The 16,587-nt window shown below is 33.2% G+C and overlaps 1 protein-coding gene across 10 annotated transcripts in view; it reads right to left on the reverse strand.

The window, feature by feature from the left end:
• Positions 1–16,587, reverse strand: part of CCNT2 (cyclin T2) — a 34,101-nt gene that overhangs the window by 7,794 nt on the left and 9,720 nt on the right. For 5 of the 10 annotated variants that reach the window (XR_003514589.1, XM_027561976.1, XM_027561996.1 and 2 more), the window contains 5 exons: positions 11,034–11,162; positions 9,182–9,242; positions 7,188–7,250; positions 3,990–4,035; positions 2,191–2,354 (listed from right to left, as the gene is read on the reverse strand). Coding sequence is in view for 6 of the 10 variants with exons in the window: in XM_027561976.1 (XP_027417777.1) it covers positions 2,191–2,354; positions 3,990–4,035; positions 7,188–7,250; positions 9,182–9,242; positions 11,034–11,162 (463 nt within the window). In the remaining 4 variants the exon portion in view is untranslated. Of the gene's footprint in view, positions 1–2,190; positions 2,355–3,670; positions 4,036–4,153; positions 4,350–7,187; positions 7,251–9,181; positions 9,243–11,033; positions 11,163–13,731; positions 14,233–16,587 lie in introns of those variants that run through there. The other 5 variants (XR_003514588.1, XR_003514590.1, XR_003514591.1 and 2 more) reach the window with 4 other exon arrangements.

Below are 16,587 nucleotides of genomic sequence, written 5' to 3' on the forward strand. Positions count from 1 at the left end.
TTCACTTTTCCAAAGTGGTATGGTTAAGATGAATTATAGTTTTCAACTCCGTAGAAAGTTACTGGCCACTCTCAACACAAGTATTAATAATATCAAATGAGAATGTCATATAATATTATTAATGCCCATTTAGTATAAAGAGACTGATAAAAATTTTGCATCATTATGTGCTCATAATCTGTGACAACTAGTTCCTGCTAAAGTCTCAGGAGCCTTTTGATTCAGTTTAGATGAAAAAAAGATCTATTGCCTATACTACCACTTCTTCATTTGAAAAAAAAAAAAGACCACTTTTCTACTTGGACATAGTAGTAAATCTAGCAGATACACAGTGCCCCTGGGTCCAAAATTAACAATAAATCATTCTGATTCAGTTTCAGAAAAATTCAAATTATAAAAAACACATGAGGGTTCGTTATTAATCAATAACCGCCCCCTCCCCCTCTCCCCCAACCCTCTTATAGGTAGGCCAAATACAATCAATGTTGTTCTGGTGACAGTCATTAAATGTAAAATTCAGATATTCTTAACATCTGAAATTTTGTTATGTTTTAATGTAATCAAAATAGAGAAAAGGCTGCTACATATGTTGAAATTTTCAATGTGTTAAGTGTCCAAGATTCCTATTCAATGTTCAAATGAATGTGAACTTGAGCTTTTTCAGAATAGAAGCAAAGAGATATTTAGATGGCTCATGTTGTGTCAAAAAAGACTTTACCTACAATTTAAGAGCAGGATAAAAGGCAGATTACTTGCTTTCTGTAAACTTTATTTTAGAGACATGTATAGAAACTATTTTTATTAAGTTTTTATCTTATTTATCTTATATCTTACCATATCTATTATATAATATCAATAGATCAGACAACTATTTTATCTTACCTTTTGACTACTAAAATAAGATGGTGGCACAATTTCAAGTCACAAATGGGAAAATAAAAAGTTCCCACTAGTTTTTAGAAGATGTTATATTTCAACTCGCTGAAGATTTCCTACTACTCTGAATAAACTTTAAACTATCACTAGTGAGCCAAGTATGACCTGTATCCTGTTTTTGTGAATAGATTTACTAGAACACAGCTATAACACTTACAGTTGCCTGTGGTTGCTTTCTAGCTCTGATGGCAGAGTTGTCTTGTTGCAGACAGTATAGCCCACAAACCCTAAAATAGTTACTATTTGGTCCTTCACAGAAAAGGGTGCAGACCCTTAAATAAATTTCTACCTTAAAGAAGCATCTGAGATATTAATGGAAAACCACATTCCAAAGCCTTAGAGGTCTCTCACTTTTACCTAACAGATGTCCTGTAAATCCAGTTTTCTCATCAGTTTCAATTTTATAAAGGAAGCTGGGGAAAGCACATAAAAAGAAGCTGAAAACCTAACATACCAGTTTAGATTTAAGAAGTGTTATCTATTTCCTTTCTGAAATCTGTAGTTCCTGGTTAAAATGTCTTAATCTGCAAGGATATTCTACCTCTGGCCTGCCAGAAAAATTTCCTATCAGGAGACCCCTAAATACCAGATTCATAATTTATAGAACTTACACTCCCAATTTTTCCTTGTCAATTCATACTTATTAATGCACGGCAACAATGATACACTTTATCACCAGCAGAACAACACAACAAGGAATATTACCATGAAAATACCATTAGCTTACTGCTTCACATCTTCTACAGTAAGTTAATACATGACTTTGTGTTTATACATTTTAAATCCAACAAAATTAGTATACTTTAAAATTACGTATGCTTGTATTATCAACCTGCAGCATTATATTAAATATTTCTTTGAAAAGTCATGAAAGGGCTTTAGATATTGAGTAGTGGTTAATAATATGTTCATTTTCCCCCCTTTAGGCTAATGAATTTATTCTCATCCTATTCATGAGATCATGTAACTGTACTTTTAAATCCTATTGCCAAACTGTTAAAATAGAACTATGTTTTTAAAGATTTTTTATCTTTTCAAAAGAGGAAATACCAGTAGATGAAATGATACCTGGGATTGGCATCAAGTAACTATAGGGTGAAGGAGGATCCTGGACTGGCCAAAACTGTTCAACCGACCATGAATATATGGGAACTCAATATTTTTTAAAATCGATACAGAAGCAGACAGAATGCTTAATCCATGATAAAAAGTAAGAAAATATTCTGTTGTAACAAAAAGATTTTTTCTACTTACCATCTAGTAATTCCAGAGTAACTGTAGGATCCACATATTCCCACCAATGTTTTCCATCAGTTGACACAGGAATCTCCCAATTGGACCATTTGCAAGCCAAATGAATGCACACACATGCTATCACTGTTGGTTTATACTGAAGACAGAAGGTTGTAAGATGCAGACTGTTGTAGAGCAGATTTGGAACGAAGAGTCATAGAAATTCAAATATGTAAAACAAAGAAAAACATTTACCAATAAGATTAGAGGAAAAACAAAATTATGTAAGTTTTCTAAGTCTAGAGTACAAAACCTTATTTTATAAAATTAAAAGCTAACATTATGACACTTTTTATGACTATGGTCACAAAAACTCAAACACTAAAAACCCATATAGATTTTCAATGTTTTCATATTCTTACTCCCCAGAGTATATTATTAATACTACTAATACTAATACATCAGTGTATCTAAACTTTGTTTTTACATCTAAATTACAACTATTTTTACTTCTTTATAAAAGCAGAGGAAAACAGTACATTTCCAGTAATTACTATATATAAGTAAAATGACTTAAAACTTTTTTGGGTGGTATTTTTGTTTCTTTTGTAATGTCATGGTAGAATAAAGAAAAAAGCAGAAAACTGTACAACTGACAAGGTAATTTCAATACCACATTATAATCAGGGATTCTACCATTCCATGTGGCTTAACATTCATTCATTCTGAAGTAACTCATATGTTTAACACTTATTTAGGTAAAACTTTATCTTCTCAGCAACGCCACAGAGAAAACTTACCTTTTGCTGAATAGCTTCAAGGCCCAATGCTGCTAAATCTACCAAAATACTACCTCTCTCCTTCCATGACATGCCAAAAACTGCACTTGCAACATGCCACAGCTAGCTTTTTCTAACCCAAATTTTAAATTTAAGTGGTTCTTGCCTTGTTCAGTATTTCTAGGGACAGAGGTTAAATCCCAACAATATATACCTAAGAAAATATACTGGCTTTTTTGGCAATTCAAAGTTTTAAACAAAACATAACAGTATCACAAGAAATTAAGGACCACATAAAGCTGGTTTAGTCCACTCCTCCCCAAGGACTCATTTAAAAAAACAAATTTAAATCATTATAATCAATCCAGAACAAAATTATATACTAGATATGAAAAGCTTTTAAAAACTATTCTTCCAGTTCAATTTCAGAACTGATGAAAATGTCTACTGGTCAAGCACAAACCCATACTGTTCTTTAAATGAACTAAAGAGAAAATACTGAACGTTTAAGTAAAAATTACAAGTATGCAAATCAAGGCACTGATAGGATGTGACTACTACTAATCTACTACTGGTGGGTATTATCTGGAAAAAAAACCCAAGTTATATAAATTTTATTTATTAAAAAACTTTAATGATTAAAGTTAAGATAGGATCAATGTGAAATTTTTAAAAATTGTCATTTAACTATAATTGTAAACTAGAAATAGCTTTATACTTACCAAGTTGCTCGAATTTCTAGGTTAAGTTTAGCTCTTTGTAATCTTTAGCTGCTATTCAGGCTACCAATTTTAGACTTATGCACTCACAAATCGAGAATATGTCACCAGAAAGCACCACTACACTTCACATTGTGCATTTAACCCCTCTGTGCCAAAAGTCCCTTGTACAATACACCGCAAAGCAGACAGGAAGGTACCACCACAGTAGATGGTCCAGTCTCCTGCTGCAACAAGGGTGAGAGACACATTGAGGGGGCCCTGCATTAAAGGAAGCTATAGTGTGCTACAACAGTGCAACAAAGAGGGTCAGGATAACAACCTGTTGGTAGCCATGAAATAGGATGTCTGTGCCAAATCCTTGCTTGCTGTAAGAAAAGAAAAAAAAACGAAGACAATACTATCAGCTTTAACATGCTACCATGAAAAAGTTCTCAACACAACAAAAACTCAAAGATTTGTACACAAAAAGTAAATTTTACTTACTACTTACAAATATCACAAGAGCGCCATCATTTTCTATACTACTGAAAATCTTCAACAACATTCACTCAAATGTTTCTTGCTATCCCCCAAAGATCTGAGAAACAAGCCGATTTGCTTTTAGCTAGCCAGTTACAAGGGCTAAACTTGTTACTAAGTTAAGCATCTAGTCAGCTAAAAGTTGCAATAAAGCATTCTCCTGGATTTAAAAAAAAAAAAAAAAAAGAAGAAGAAGAAGAAAAGATTTTGAAGTCTAATACAAAATACAAAGAGTTGCCTGCCAGACTTAATCCTCAGTCATCACATTTAAGTTGGTTTAAGTACTTCTACCAAAAAAACAAAACAAAACAAAAAACAAAAATCAAAAATAAACCCCCAACCCCCAAACTCAGAGAGGACAACGTGCTGTTTTTCATTATGTTACTAAGCATCAACAGAATAAACCACCTAAAAACATCACAAGGGATGTATAGAAAACACCAGTGTGATTATTTTTAAATTATATAATCCAATTAATGATAACTTTAGAAAAGATGTAAGTACTTTAGAGGGAATCAGGATACTTCAATACTGGTCCTCAATAGAAAAGCAATTTTTAATAACTAGTTTCTTAAGATACTGACATTGAAAACAGCCCCCATCTCCCTTCTTCTACTTCTTATTCTTCCCAAGAGGGATGCCTTTGCTACAGTTTCCCTTTCTCCCCGAGTTACATTCATAATCACTGACATACCTTTCCCCTCTGTTCACCTAGGATTAATTCACCTCCACTCACCCCACTCTAACAGGACTCAAGTTCCTTGCCCTCTCCTAGTTTTATTCGTGGCACGTGTAATTCCCCGCTGCCCCATGGATCATCAACATAAAGGTTTACAAAAGGGATTTGGGCTTAGCAGAGCTGTGCTAAGGAAGAGTGTCAAAGCATCGGATGTCTTGGAGGCATTGTGACTTAAGTAAGGCATTCTTTCCTGGTGGAGAGGGAAGGAGAAATCACAGATATGAAAGGTCCCTGTAAAATGACATTAGCCAATTTTGCAGCAAAGAGCATAATAACTTTCTCATCTCCAGACATGGGGGGCATGGGAGAACTTCAAAGAAATCAAACCATTTACCCCCACCCCCACCCCACAAAAGAATCAAAATACATAGATAAGTAAAAACAATTTTAAATTGCCATTGTAGTCTTCACCTCAGAATGTATGTAAATTCAGTAACCTATTAAAAGCCATTGTGACAGAGAAAAACGTAAGGAAAATGTTCTTTTGTTAGCTTAAAGTGGTTTTAGGGCAAAGGAAAAAAATATATACCAAACATGAAAGAACATTTTAAAGATGGACTAAGATGCAAATTATAGTTACTTGAAAATGTCAGTCAGACAAAAATGACATTAAACGAGATTTTTACAAAAATTTAAGAATTCGTCACATTTTAAACATTAATAACAGTAACAAAAAAAATCAGATTTAAATATTTTGCTTTGGATGATACATCCAATTTACAGATTCTGTAAATGTTTATATTTTACTACTCAGTTTTGCAAAATAAATGGACTTTAATCTCTCTAGCTTCTTTAGACAGGATTTAAGAGAAGCTGATTCAAATTTCACAATACCAAGCTGAAAATTCAGTTTCATTTTCTACTAAGTGTGTGTGTGTGTTTCTTAACCTATATTTAGTATCTTTCTTCAACATCTTTCTTTACTAAGCTCAACTTAGGGCAAATTAAGTGGCTCTCCATTATTCAAACAAAACAGCTCACCCTTTTAAGTTTCCAGGGAAACAAAACTTCTCTAAAGCTTTATTTCTTAATTCCATGTCTACACTAGTTTATCCATACCATTCTATACTATGCTGTAATACTAAGGATGAGAAAGTGCTACAAAACATATAACCATGAATAGGAACCATAATTAAATATAAGTAACATTTGCTCTTAGATAAAAAAAAAAATCTAAGTCCATTTCTTAACAATGACAACTCAGTTATCAGACAATAGGTTTTTTTTTTTTAATGTAGTCATTAACACAATAAAATCCTACCTAGGTATAAAATGAATTCAATTTAGAATGAATAAAATGAGAGAACATTCAGGTAAACACTAGAAACAAGGCTTTCAAAAGTCTTACCCATTTTGTTTAGAACAAACCTAAAGAAGTCTAGTGGTAAAGGAATAAAACCGCAAAATTTCATTTTCAAAAACAGGTAACAGAAAAAGGCACACTAAAAGTTCCAAGTGATTACTATTAGTGCATACCACTTCAAACGGTAAACAGGAAAGGAAAAGTAGTACAGCATGCATCTGTGTGAAAAATTATTTCTCGAGATACAATGATATATAGGATTCATTAACAAGAGTAGAAAAACATACACCACATGCTTTATAAGGAGTAAAGAAACAGTACAAAACTTTGTACTCTTGTTTATAAACAGTTTAATAGGTACATCACATGCTGTTATGTATCATGCTATGTAATAATTTTCTCATTATACACAAAAAGGAAGCCACTTTTATTAAGGCTAAAGAACTTAAATTAATTTTGGCCAAATGAACACAGGTGTAACATTCCCCAAAATGACAAATCTAAAGGCAATTTTTATCTGAAAGATGTGAAAGTGACCTCCAAATTCGAAAACTGTAATCAGTTTTCAAGAAATCAATGAAGTTTGATATAAATTTAAAATTAATACTATTTCCTCCACCTATATGTTAAATGGCCCACATCTTAAATATTAACTGAAATGGGATGAGTATAGCCCCATATAAAGAGTTCTAGTATTTGGAAGCCCTCTATTTTTTTTTTTTAGTGAAAAGAGACTCTCACCTAAATTTAAAGGAAGTTAATTCACCAGGAAGGACCAAATATAGAAGTAGATGAATAGGCAGGTGTAGAACACTGAAACATAACGCTTCAAAATGACATTTCTTGTCATTTTATAATAATAAAACCCCCAAAAAGCTAGGAGAACAAAACGGCAGTCATATAAAATATAGACAATAAAAAGCATTAGGAATTTAAAAGTTTCAAAGATCACTTACCTCTTACTAACTGGGTACATTTCACTACATCTGTGTGTGGGTGTTCAATGGTGATCTCAAAACCTGAAATGAAAAGCACTTTTTTTCCCAATCACTTATACCAGTACAATACTTGCCTGAGAAATCCCACTCATCACACAACTGTAAGTATGAATTTTTCATTATTAAAAAAAATCAAAAGTTAGTTTCTCATCACTGACATGCTTATTATACCTTCAATCATAAGAAGTAATATCTCGAAAAGCATTCCAATTACGAAAACTGAAAGTTACTTAGAGATAAATAGTATTTATTCAAAATTCTGAATTACAATTAGTTTGAGATTATCTTTAAGTTACAAACTACAATCATGACAATTATTAAAGCAGCCCCACAATTTAAGCAGGGAATTCAACTATGTAATATATTTCTTAAATATATTCCAACTCCTTTTTTCAGAAGATGTGACAAGAACATTTTTCATAAATATAATCTTTGGGCTACAGTGGAAGAGGTGATCTTTTAAATGATACAGTCCTCTTATTTTCTCAGTGTACCTTAGATGAAAGAGTTTTAATCAGTTAGCTTGTAATTACATCTTATTACTAATAAAAAATAAAACTGTTAAGGCAAGTGAACCCTGTAGGTAGGGCATAGTTTCTCCTTTTCCTTTCTTAGAAGTGGAGGTCGTTGTATAGTGCCATGAGAAGTAGTAAAAGAATAATATTCCAATAAGCAGGTAATCTCGATTTTAAAGTTATTGTGTGGTCTATTCATATTTCTGTTATTAAACTTGCAAAAATTACACTTTAGCCATCTTGTAAATTCTAATGTTCCCCTTAAAATAATGCTGTTCATTCTGTGTTTAATAAATCTGTCATCAGTAGTATGAATATGATGGACTTTATATGATAAAATAACTATTAAAAAATGTTTTTCCCTTCAACTTTCATTATATGAATATTTGTCAAATCTCAGATTTATATATTAACAGTAACATGCTAAATCACTGAATTTGGAGAGAATAAAAAGATTTTCACTTTTATTTTTCTTGTTTAGTTGCGTCCAGATTCTTACTTTCATTTTTGTATCTTTCTATGTTATAAAAACCTTTAACAAGTTATATGTGTTTCAAACAACCTACTTGTGTAATAAAAAAAATCTGTCATAATGGAAAGCTACGATTATTAGACTTCTATTCAACATCTGGGAATTGAGTATAAATAAGATAAAAACAACTAATAATAAACAATGATTATTTATGAAATACTATGTGGCAATTAAAAAAAAAATCTTTCATCTTCAAATTCACAGTGTTAAAGTAGAATTATTATTCCACCTTACACACACAGGATAAAAGTAAAGGAACTTTGACCACGTTTACAAAGTAAATAAAGAGGAGTATATATTTAAGTGCAGATCTCAATAAAGCCTATATTCTTCCCATGACACCCTGCTAGGTCCTTCCAGAAGTAATACATGACTTTACACAGTCCACACCTGCTTAAAGCTCAATCTCCTCATGAGTAAAGTAAAAGATCAGAATAAATGATCTTCAAAGATGACTTAAGTTGCACAAACCTTATAGACAATTTAACTTTTAGACAAGGATGATGGACACTTAAATTACTATGTCACGTTTAAAATGATGTGATAAATTCATAAGCTCTAGCATAGCAGGACTGCCTTGGATGTTTATAACATTATAATCATATACGACAGCCCTAAAGGACCATTTTATTCCCCAATGCAAATCCAGAATGAACCAGAGTCTTAACTATCTGAAAATATGAGAAATCATACTGAAAGCTGTGCTGACCATTCAATTAAATGCTAAATGAAATTAAAATTTTAAAAATGGTTTCCTCAGAACCAAGCACTACTACTCTGGCTCCAAGCTGTATTTTCAAATGAAACTTTCTTCAATGATAAAATTATTTCAGAAATCTGTTCCTTTATTTAGAATATTGCATTCAACAACACATACACAAATAATACTTGATGTAAGTACATACCTAGGGTTTGTAGCATTATGGTTTCAAGTAAAACCAGTTCTTGAGTCTGTTGAAGATAAGTCTGCCAGGTAAAAATAATAATATCAAAAAGTTTAATAAACATAACACAACTAGACCATGGGAATGTTAAATCTCTTACGATTAAATCATAGATTCATTACAAACTCCAACAAAATCTTTTGGAAATATGAAAATGAACTGAGGGTGACAGATAAAACCTATTTTCTATGATAAATAGATTCAGTTACTTCTAATACAACAAAACAAAACAAAACAAAACCAATCTAAGGATAATAATACAAAAGGGGGTAGATTAACTGAAAAAAAGGGATCTCCAGTCTGCAAGGTAAAACTTTACTTAGGCATTGGCACTTTGAGTCCCATTAAGGACAGGAAGCACCAACTCAAGAAAGATCAAATTCAAACTGGCTTTTAAACAAAAGGCTCATCAGCTCACTACAGGCTACTTCATGTATTAATTCCTTGACTTCCACAGTTGGTCAGTGAGTTATTTTTTAGAATAATTTTCTCTTTTCAGAAAAGACAAAATCAAAACAAACCCTCAAACCCTTCGATTAAAAAAAAATTTTTTTTTTTAGCTATAAAACACCAAAACAATGTACCGAACACCTGTGGGGACAAAAATAGAGAATCTTTTTCCTCAACTTCACTAAATCATTCAAATGTAATCACTCAGGGAAGAAAAGGTATGAAAAATTTTCTGCCATCTCATTCTTGCATCATGACAAATGACTAGGGTGATAAGAAAACCATATTATATATAAATACTCATTTACGTAAGGACATACTTCTAAACTCAGAGTGAAAGCACCTTTAATTTTATTAATGCCCACTTTGAGAAGATCACTGAGCTTCATTTTAAAACATAGGCTTTTCTATTACTTAAACAATACCCTAAGTAATCGCAAGAAATAATTCTGAGTCCGTAAAGTTAATAGAAACTACAAGAAATAACTTTAAATAATCTCATTCACTATACTGAATGGCCACATTAATATTTTAGTCTCTTAAATCCAACATGTAGGATAAATACTTGTCATTAATAGAATCAGATATATTTAATCTGGACCTTAAACTTGATCCAAATCGAACTGAATTAATACTGGTAGTCATTCAGTAGTTAAAAGTTCTTGATAAAGCAATTCAATTACATAGGAGTGCTAGGAAAAGGATTTCAAAAGCCCAGAATGCTATAGTTTCTGTTTTAAGACATCAGAAGACTTAAAAATGGCGTTTTGAAACTAGACCTATTGAAATGTTGATGAGGATACAAGCTGTTTGGAAACTAGTATTACTCTTTTTTTTTTCCCCTCCAGACTATTTTAGGAAAATAAAAATATTTTTGAAATGCCACTCATGTAAGCATAGTAAAATGCATCTTTATGTATCAGAGAAAAGCAGTAGTATATATGTATTGATAGTAGAACACTTGTAAAAAGACTACTGGTCCAGAGATAAATTCAGAGACTTTTCTATTCCTTCATTTGCTGACAATTTAAGAAAATATCTATCTATCGCCTTAAATACATCCAAAGGTGATATGATGCACCCTCTATGTGTATCACTGATTTGTAAGAATGAATAAAACGTCAAATATGTAAAGAGTACCTTTGAATCAAGGACTTAAATGATTCAGAAAGACTAAAACCTCACAAACATAACATGAAACGTGTTTCTGTCAGATCACTTCCTGGTATTTACCTTCCTAAGTGAAAACAGAAATAAGCAGCACAGGACGGCAACACTAACTGAATTACATTTTTATTAGGTTTAAATGATGAAAAGGTTTCAAATTTACAAAGAAAACTCAAAACAATGAATTTTTACATACATCACATTTAGTATCCAGCAGTGGCTCTAGGGGATGAAGACAAGCATGTGCTACTTTGATAACATGTTCAAGTTTTCGAGCCTGTTCTTCTACTTTTGCAGCCAAGAATAATGCAGTAGGTGATATCATCTGCAGAAAAGACAAAATTTGGTGATTTAAAAACACACACATTTTGGAAACACCTTCTACTTTCTAAGGGGGGATGCAAAAAAGGAATGTAATATTCACAGTATGAACTGAAACTGGGCTATGACAAGACTGATGTTAAGTTTTTAGAAAGTTATTCATTAGACGTAACTTGTTACTTCAGTCTATAAAATCTGTTTTACTTGCTTTGCAAGTAGAAATCTAAAAGGAAAAGACTTACACTTTAAAAGAAAGTTTAAATAACAATAATAATGCACACTGGGGAGGTAGAGGAAAAAACTGAAGCAAAATAATAAAGCCAAAGCTCTTTAAAAAGAAAGGAAGGAAGAAAGTAAAGAAAAAAACAAAGTGGGTATAGTCAGATTTTCCCTCTTTTGAGGCAGTCACCACTCACTGGTACTCTTTTAATCAATGCTTCATTGTTTGGTTAAGAGCTATACCCTTTTACTTAAGAGAGAAAAAGAAATCTCCTAGACAAAATAAGAGGATTCTGAACATGAAACTGCTACTTAATTTCTCTATTACTTCAATAAATCAATATTAAAAGAACCTAAAAAATTCAGGTAATAAACCATGTAAGACAAACCAATAGCGTAGAAACCTTGCCAATTGGAGACGAAAAAATCATCAATTTGTTTTAGCTTTAGTAAGTTATCTACTGGAAATAGAAATGTAAGAACATAGCACTATAGAGATATTGACTAAGAGAACACCATCTTGAGCAATTATTTATCCAAAAAGTTAGTACTAAACCAAATAATTGCTGAATCAGAAAACTGACATGTTAAATTCTAATAACATTCGAAGATTCCACACAAGAAATTGGTCATGAAAGGATCATTTCTAAATGTCAAGATTCAGGTACATTATTTTTTAAGAGATGAACATCTAATTGCGTGGAGGCGGGTAATCAATCCCTACATGGAAACAATGCCAACAAAAGGACAGGAGGAGGAAGGAGGGCATAAATCCCATTACATGTTTTGGGTAGTCAAAATAAAGAGAAAACTTGATATAGGGAAGATGGACTCTTTCTTCTGACAGCTCTTCAAACAACTTACAAATATCATTCCTGAGACATAAAAGTTAATCCTTGGATTGCGGCTTTGAAAGGGGCCTTCTGTAATCCAACTGCATTTGCAGATAAGTAAATGGAGTAAAAATGACTTCATGAAGTTGTCTTACTACATAAAAATCTTTAAAACAGACCTAAAATTAAGTGAGTTTGGCTCTAAACAACCAAAAATAATGTTACCTTAAATAGACTGAATAATTCCACCTTGGACTTTCAATTTATTTCAGTCTTTTAAAATTAAAATGACAAGGAAGGTTTAAAAAATTTAGAACGCTCAAAAAAGCAACTTAAAGTTTTCATGGATGTAGACTAAACTGATTTAATCAAGCAATACCCAAATTAGTCAGTATTCTTGTAATACCAGTTATATAGCAGTGATCCAGGGCAGGGGGGTTCCTAAATTGTAAAAAGTGTAAGATAACTGAGAGTAGTTATCTTACAATTATCTTCCATCTGTTCTGTCATTTTTTCTACATAGTGAAAATTTCTTATCACTGTTACCTAGTTTGATTAATTCTTTCGCTATTTAACAGCTTACCTCAAAAGATCACATCCTCCCAACTTATGGAATCAGAGCAAAATGCTCTTCTTTATTCAATAGGAAACAGTATATTCCTCTGCCATTGTACTTATACTGTACTCTAACTTCTGGTTTATTATATTTGCCTGCCCTACCAGGCTAGAAGCAGCTTGAACACAGAGACTAAATTATTCATTTGTGTTCCCATTATCTAGCATTGTGCAGCTGCTGTTCACAATACTTAATGAATGACATGTGGACAATCCATATAAAGGCACCAATATTAAGTTCACAGTATTCCAAATGTCGTAATAAAAAGCTAAGAGCCAATGCCAAGGTATGAAATGCAAGAAACAATAAAACGAATATACTTTCAGTTTCCCACAATCTCATTTATTATCTCATTCATGTCTAAACGGGGAATGGTTACACCAAAACTCAAATGTTAGAACTATCTGTCAAAGAGTGAAGCATACAGGTTCAAGTGAAATGTCAAATTAGGCTGAACTTAATAAACTGTTTGCCTAACTGCCAGATAATTTCTCTTAACTTTCCTAAAAGGCACTTCTGAAAATCTCCAATGAGTTTTTCTTGGTAAAAATCTCTTAGGACTTCTAGTAACAGCTCCATCCTCTTCAGACTTTTTGTAAACCTTGATATCAAGAAGAACTTTCAAGTCACACAGCTCTTCACCTTAGAAGATAGTTCTCAATGGAGTCACAATACGCATACTAGTGAATGATTCTAAAATTCTACAAAAACTAAAAAAAAAAAAAAGCATTCGAGAAGCTTAACATTGATCTTCAGGGTAGGTTTCTTGTTTATTTACCCACATGCCTAACAGAAGTCTTTCTGTTTTCCCTCTAAATAGCGTTCAAGTCTCAATCTCCTTCAGAGCAACACTAATACCCAACACTCTTCCAAAGTTCCTGGTGAAATCCACTAACTCCACTCACATTTCCTCCTCTACTGCCTGCAAACATCTTACTCCATCAGGGCTGTAAAAACAAAACAAAACAAAACACCTTTTTAGATAAATACTTAGTGAATATCCATGTGAGGCTTTAATTTTAAGGATGACTAAGGAAGGTAATTAAACTAGGTACTACTGCTTTTCGTATGAAAAGCTGATTTTGTTGTATGGCTTACTAAAATGAAAATAACTCCAAAAGTTTAAGTAATAACAACATTTTTAGTTGGTCTGTGGCTTTTAAAGGTGAACACACTTCTGAAGGCAACAAACATTCATTACCAAACCTGGTTCAAAGTCAAAGAATTTATACCAGTATTGGAGTAGACACTTGGTTGGTTCACATGACCAATTACAAACTGAGATTCAGTTTACTGGGGATAGGGACCATGTACTATCCATCTTTTGTGCTCTGGTACCTAGTTTAATAAATTTTCTCAAGGTACTCTAACTAAAGGTAATAAAAATTGATCTTTAAATAGTGTCCAGAGTTTGTCACTCTAGCAGATGTACAACTATTTCAAGGGGATATTACATACTCAAAACAAGACAAATTTCTACAGAAATATACCATACAAATGATGGAGAGGGGGAGGTGGAGGTGATGACGCCAGCTGTAGCAGAGTAGTCAGACTGTCTCAGTGGAATCCTGGCTCTGTTATCTGACTAGCCTAGGCAAATTACTTATTTTCTTTGTGGTTCAGTTTCTGCATCTGTAAAATGGGAGAAATAGTATCTGCTTATAAAGTTGTGCTGAGGATGAAAGGAATCAATATACGTAAAGCACTTAGAATAGTGCCTCACAGTTAATATGACTCAAATATTATTACTACATTGCTTCTCAGCCTTTTGGCTAAGTTTGTGTGTACTATGTTGCAAAATAAAACCACAGCTGTGTATTAAGACTCAAATATTATTACTACTATATTGCTTCTAGGCCTTCTGGCTAAGATTAAGTGTACTATGTTGCAAAATAAAACAGATGTGTATTTTTACTGTTGATTTTAAATTTAAAAAGTGATTTAACATGCTCTTTAAAATTCCCTCCTTTCTTGCTCATCTTCTTCTTTGTACAAACTCAGTTCTTTAAAGGGTTCACTGCAGTCCTAACTATTTAACTATTATAATAAACAGATTCAAACACTCAACTAATGACACCTGGTTTTACTTTAATGATTACACTTGTAACTCTTCTTTTCTCTTCTAGCTCCAATTGTTTTTCCACACTTCCCTTTTTCTATTCCTTTGTATGTTTTGATTTCTCCCTCTCAGTCTGACTCCCTCCCTTCTCTATCCTCCTCCAGCCCATTCCTGGCCACTGTCTCCCCTGCCTGTTCATGATGCCCTCACTGCTGACATTCTTCACTCTCATTGCTGGCTTCAACCGTATAGTTGGAGGCAAGGTCAGTTTGCATTAACAAAAAGCTTACGTGATTGTTAAGACACCAAAAATGGTTATATCACCATCAGTTTCAAATAAATCATTTTTGTCTTTACTCTTTAAGTAATTTACGGCATAAACTTTGTGCATACATCATTTGTATTTAAGAAAGAGCCATAGTCATTTTGTTACTCTTCAATCTCCTAATCCCCAAAAAGCCCTAACAGAAGCAAAGAACTCAAAGTCTGTTTTCTATTTGCTAATACATTATCAACAAGCTTGTTCTAATATATTTTTAGGTTTCATCTTTAGTTCCCAGAGGCTGGTGAGGCTATTTCTCCCATATCCCTTAACTGCCCCAACACTCCCTGTCCCCTAAGACTAGAATTAACTATTTTCTGTGCCTTGAAGATGCTTCATTAAAAAATATCCAACAAGTTCTAGGTACTGCAGCTTAGAATTTGGGACTATGACTATAGTTAAGGAAAAATGGTAATGGTGCAGCTTCAGCAAAGACTCATAGAAAAAGGATTCCAGAACAGAAAAAGAAACCTGCTGCATTTCTGAATATTACACAAAGGAACAGTGAAGTTAGAAAAGCTCCCCTGAAGCACATCTACTTATTAAAGCTCTCAAAAGAGTTCGATAAAAAGTATCTAGGTCATACAAAGACACTGTAAGAAAAAAATTATAAGAGTTGTCCCTAAGCATCAAAAATCATGCTAGAAAGAAGTGCTTCAGGGACTTCCCTGGTGGCACAGTGGGTAAGAATCCCCTTGCCAACGCAGGGGACATGGGTTCGATCCCTAGTCTGGAAGGATTTCACATGCCCTGCAGCAACTAAGCCCTGCAGCAACTAAGCACTACAACTACTGAGGCCTCGTGCTGCAACTCAGAGAAGGCAGTGGCACCCCACTCCAGTACTCTTGCCTGGAAAATCCCATGGACGGAGGAGCCTGGTAGGCTGCCGTCCATCGGGTCGCACAGAACTGAAGCTACTCAGCAGCAGCAGCGTGCTGCAACGACTGAAACCTGTACATTTAGAGCCTGTGCTCTGCAACAAGAGAAGCTTCCACAAAAGCAATGAAGATCCAGAGCGGCCAAAACAGCAACAAAACAATTTCTTAAAAAAAATTCAACAAAAGGTACTGAGAAAATGGAATACTTGCATGAAAAAATGAGACCTTTACCTTATACTATATACAAAAATTAACTCACAACGGACCAAAGACCTAAATGTAAGAACTAAAACTATAAAACTTAGAAGATGATGGGAATACTTCATTATTCTGGATTTGGCAATGATTATTTGGATATGATACCAAAAGCACAAGCAACAAAATAAAAATAGGTAATCTGCACATCATCAAAGTTAAAAAGACTTTTGTGCATTAGGAAAAAAAGAGAAGTTGGCCTATAGAATAGGAGAAAATACTTGCAAATCATGTATCTGATAATGGA

This window comes from Bos indicus x Bos taurus, chromosome 2 (assembly GCF_003369695.1).
Source record: "Bos indicus x Bos taurus breed Angus x Brahman F1 hybrid chromosome 2, Bos_hybrid_MaternalHap_v2.0, whole genome shotgun sequence".
In the NCBI taxonomy this organism is placed as follows: domain Eukaryota; kingdom Metazoa; phylum Chordata; class Mammalia; order Artiodactyla; family Bovidae; genus Bos; species Bos indicus x Bos taurus.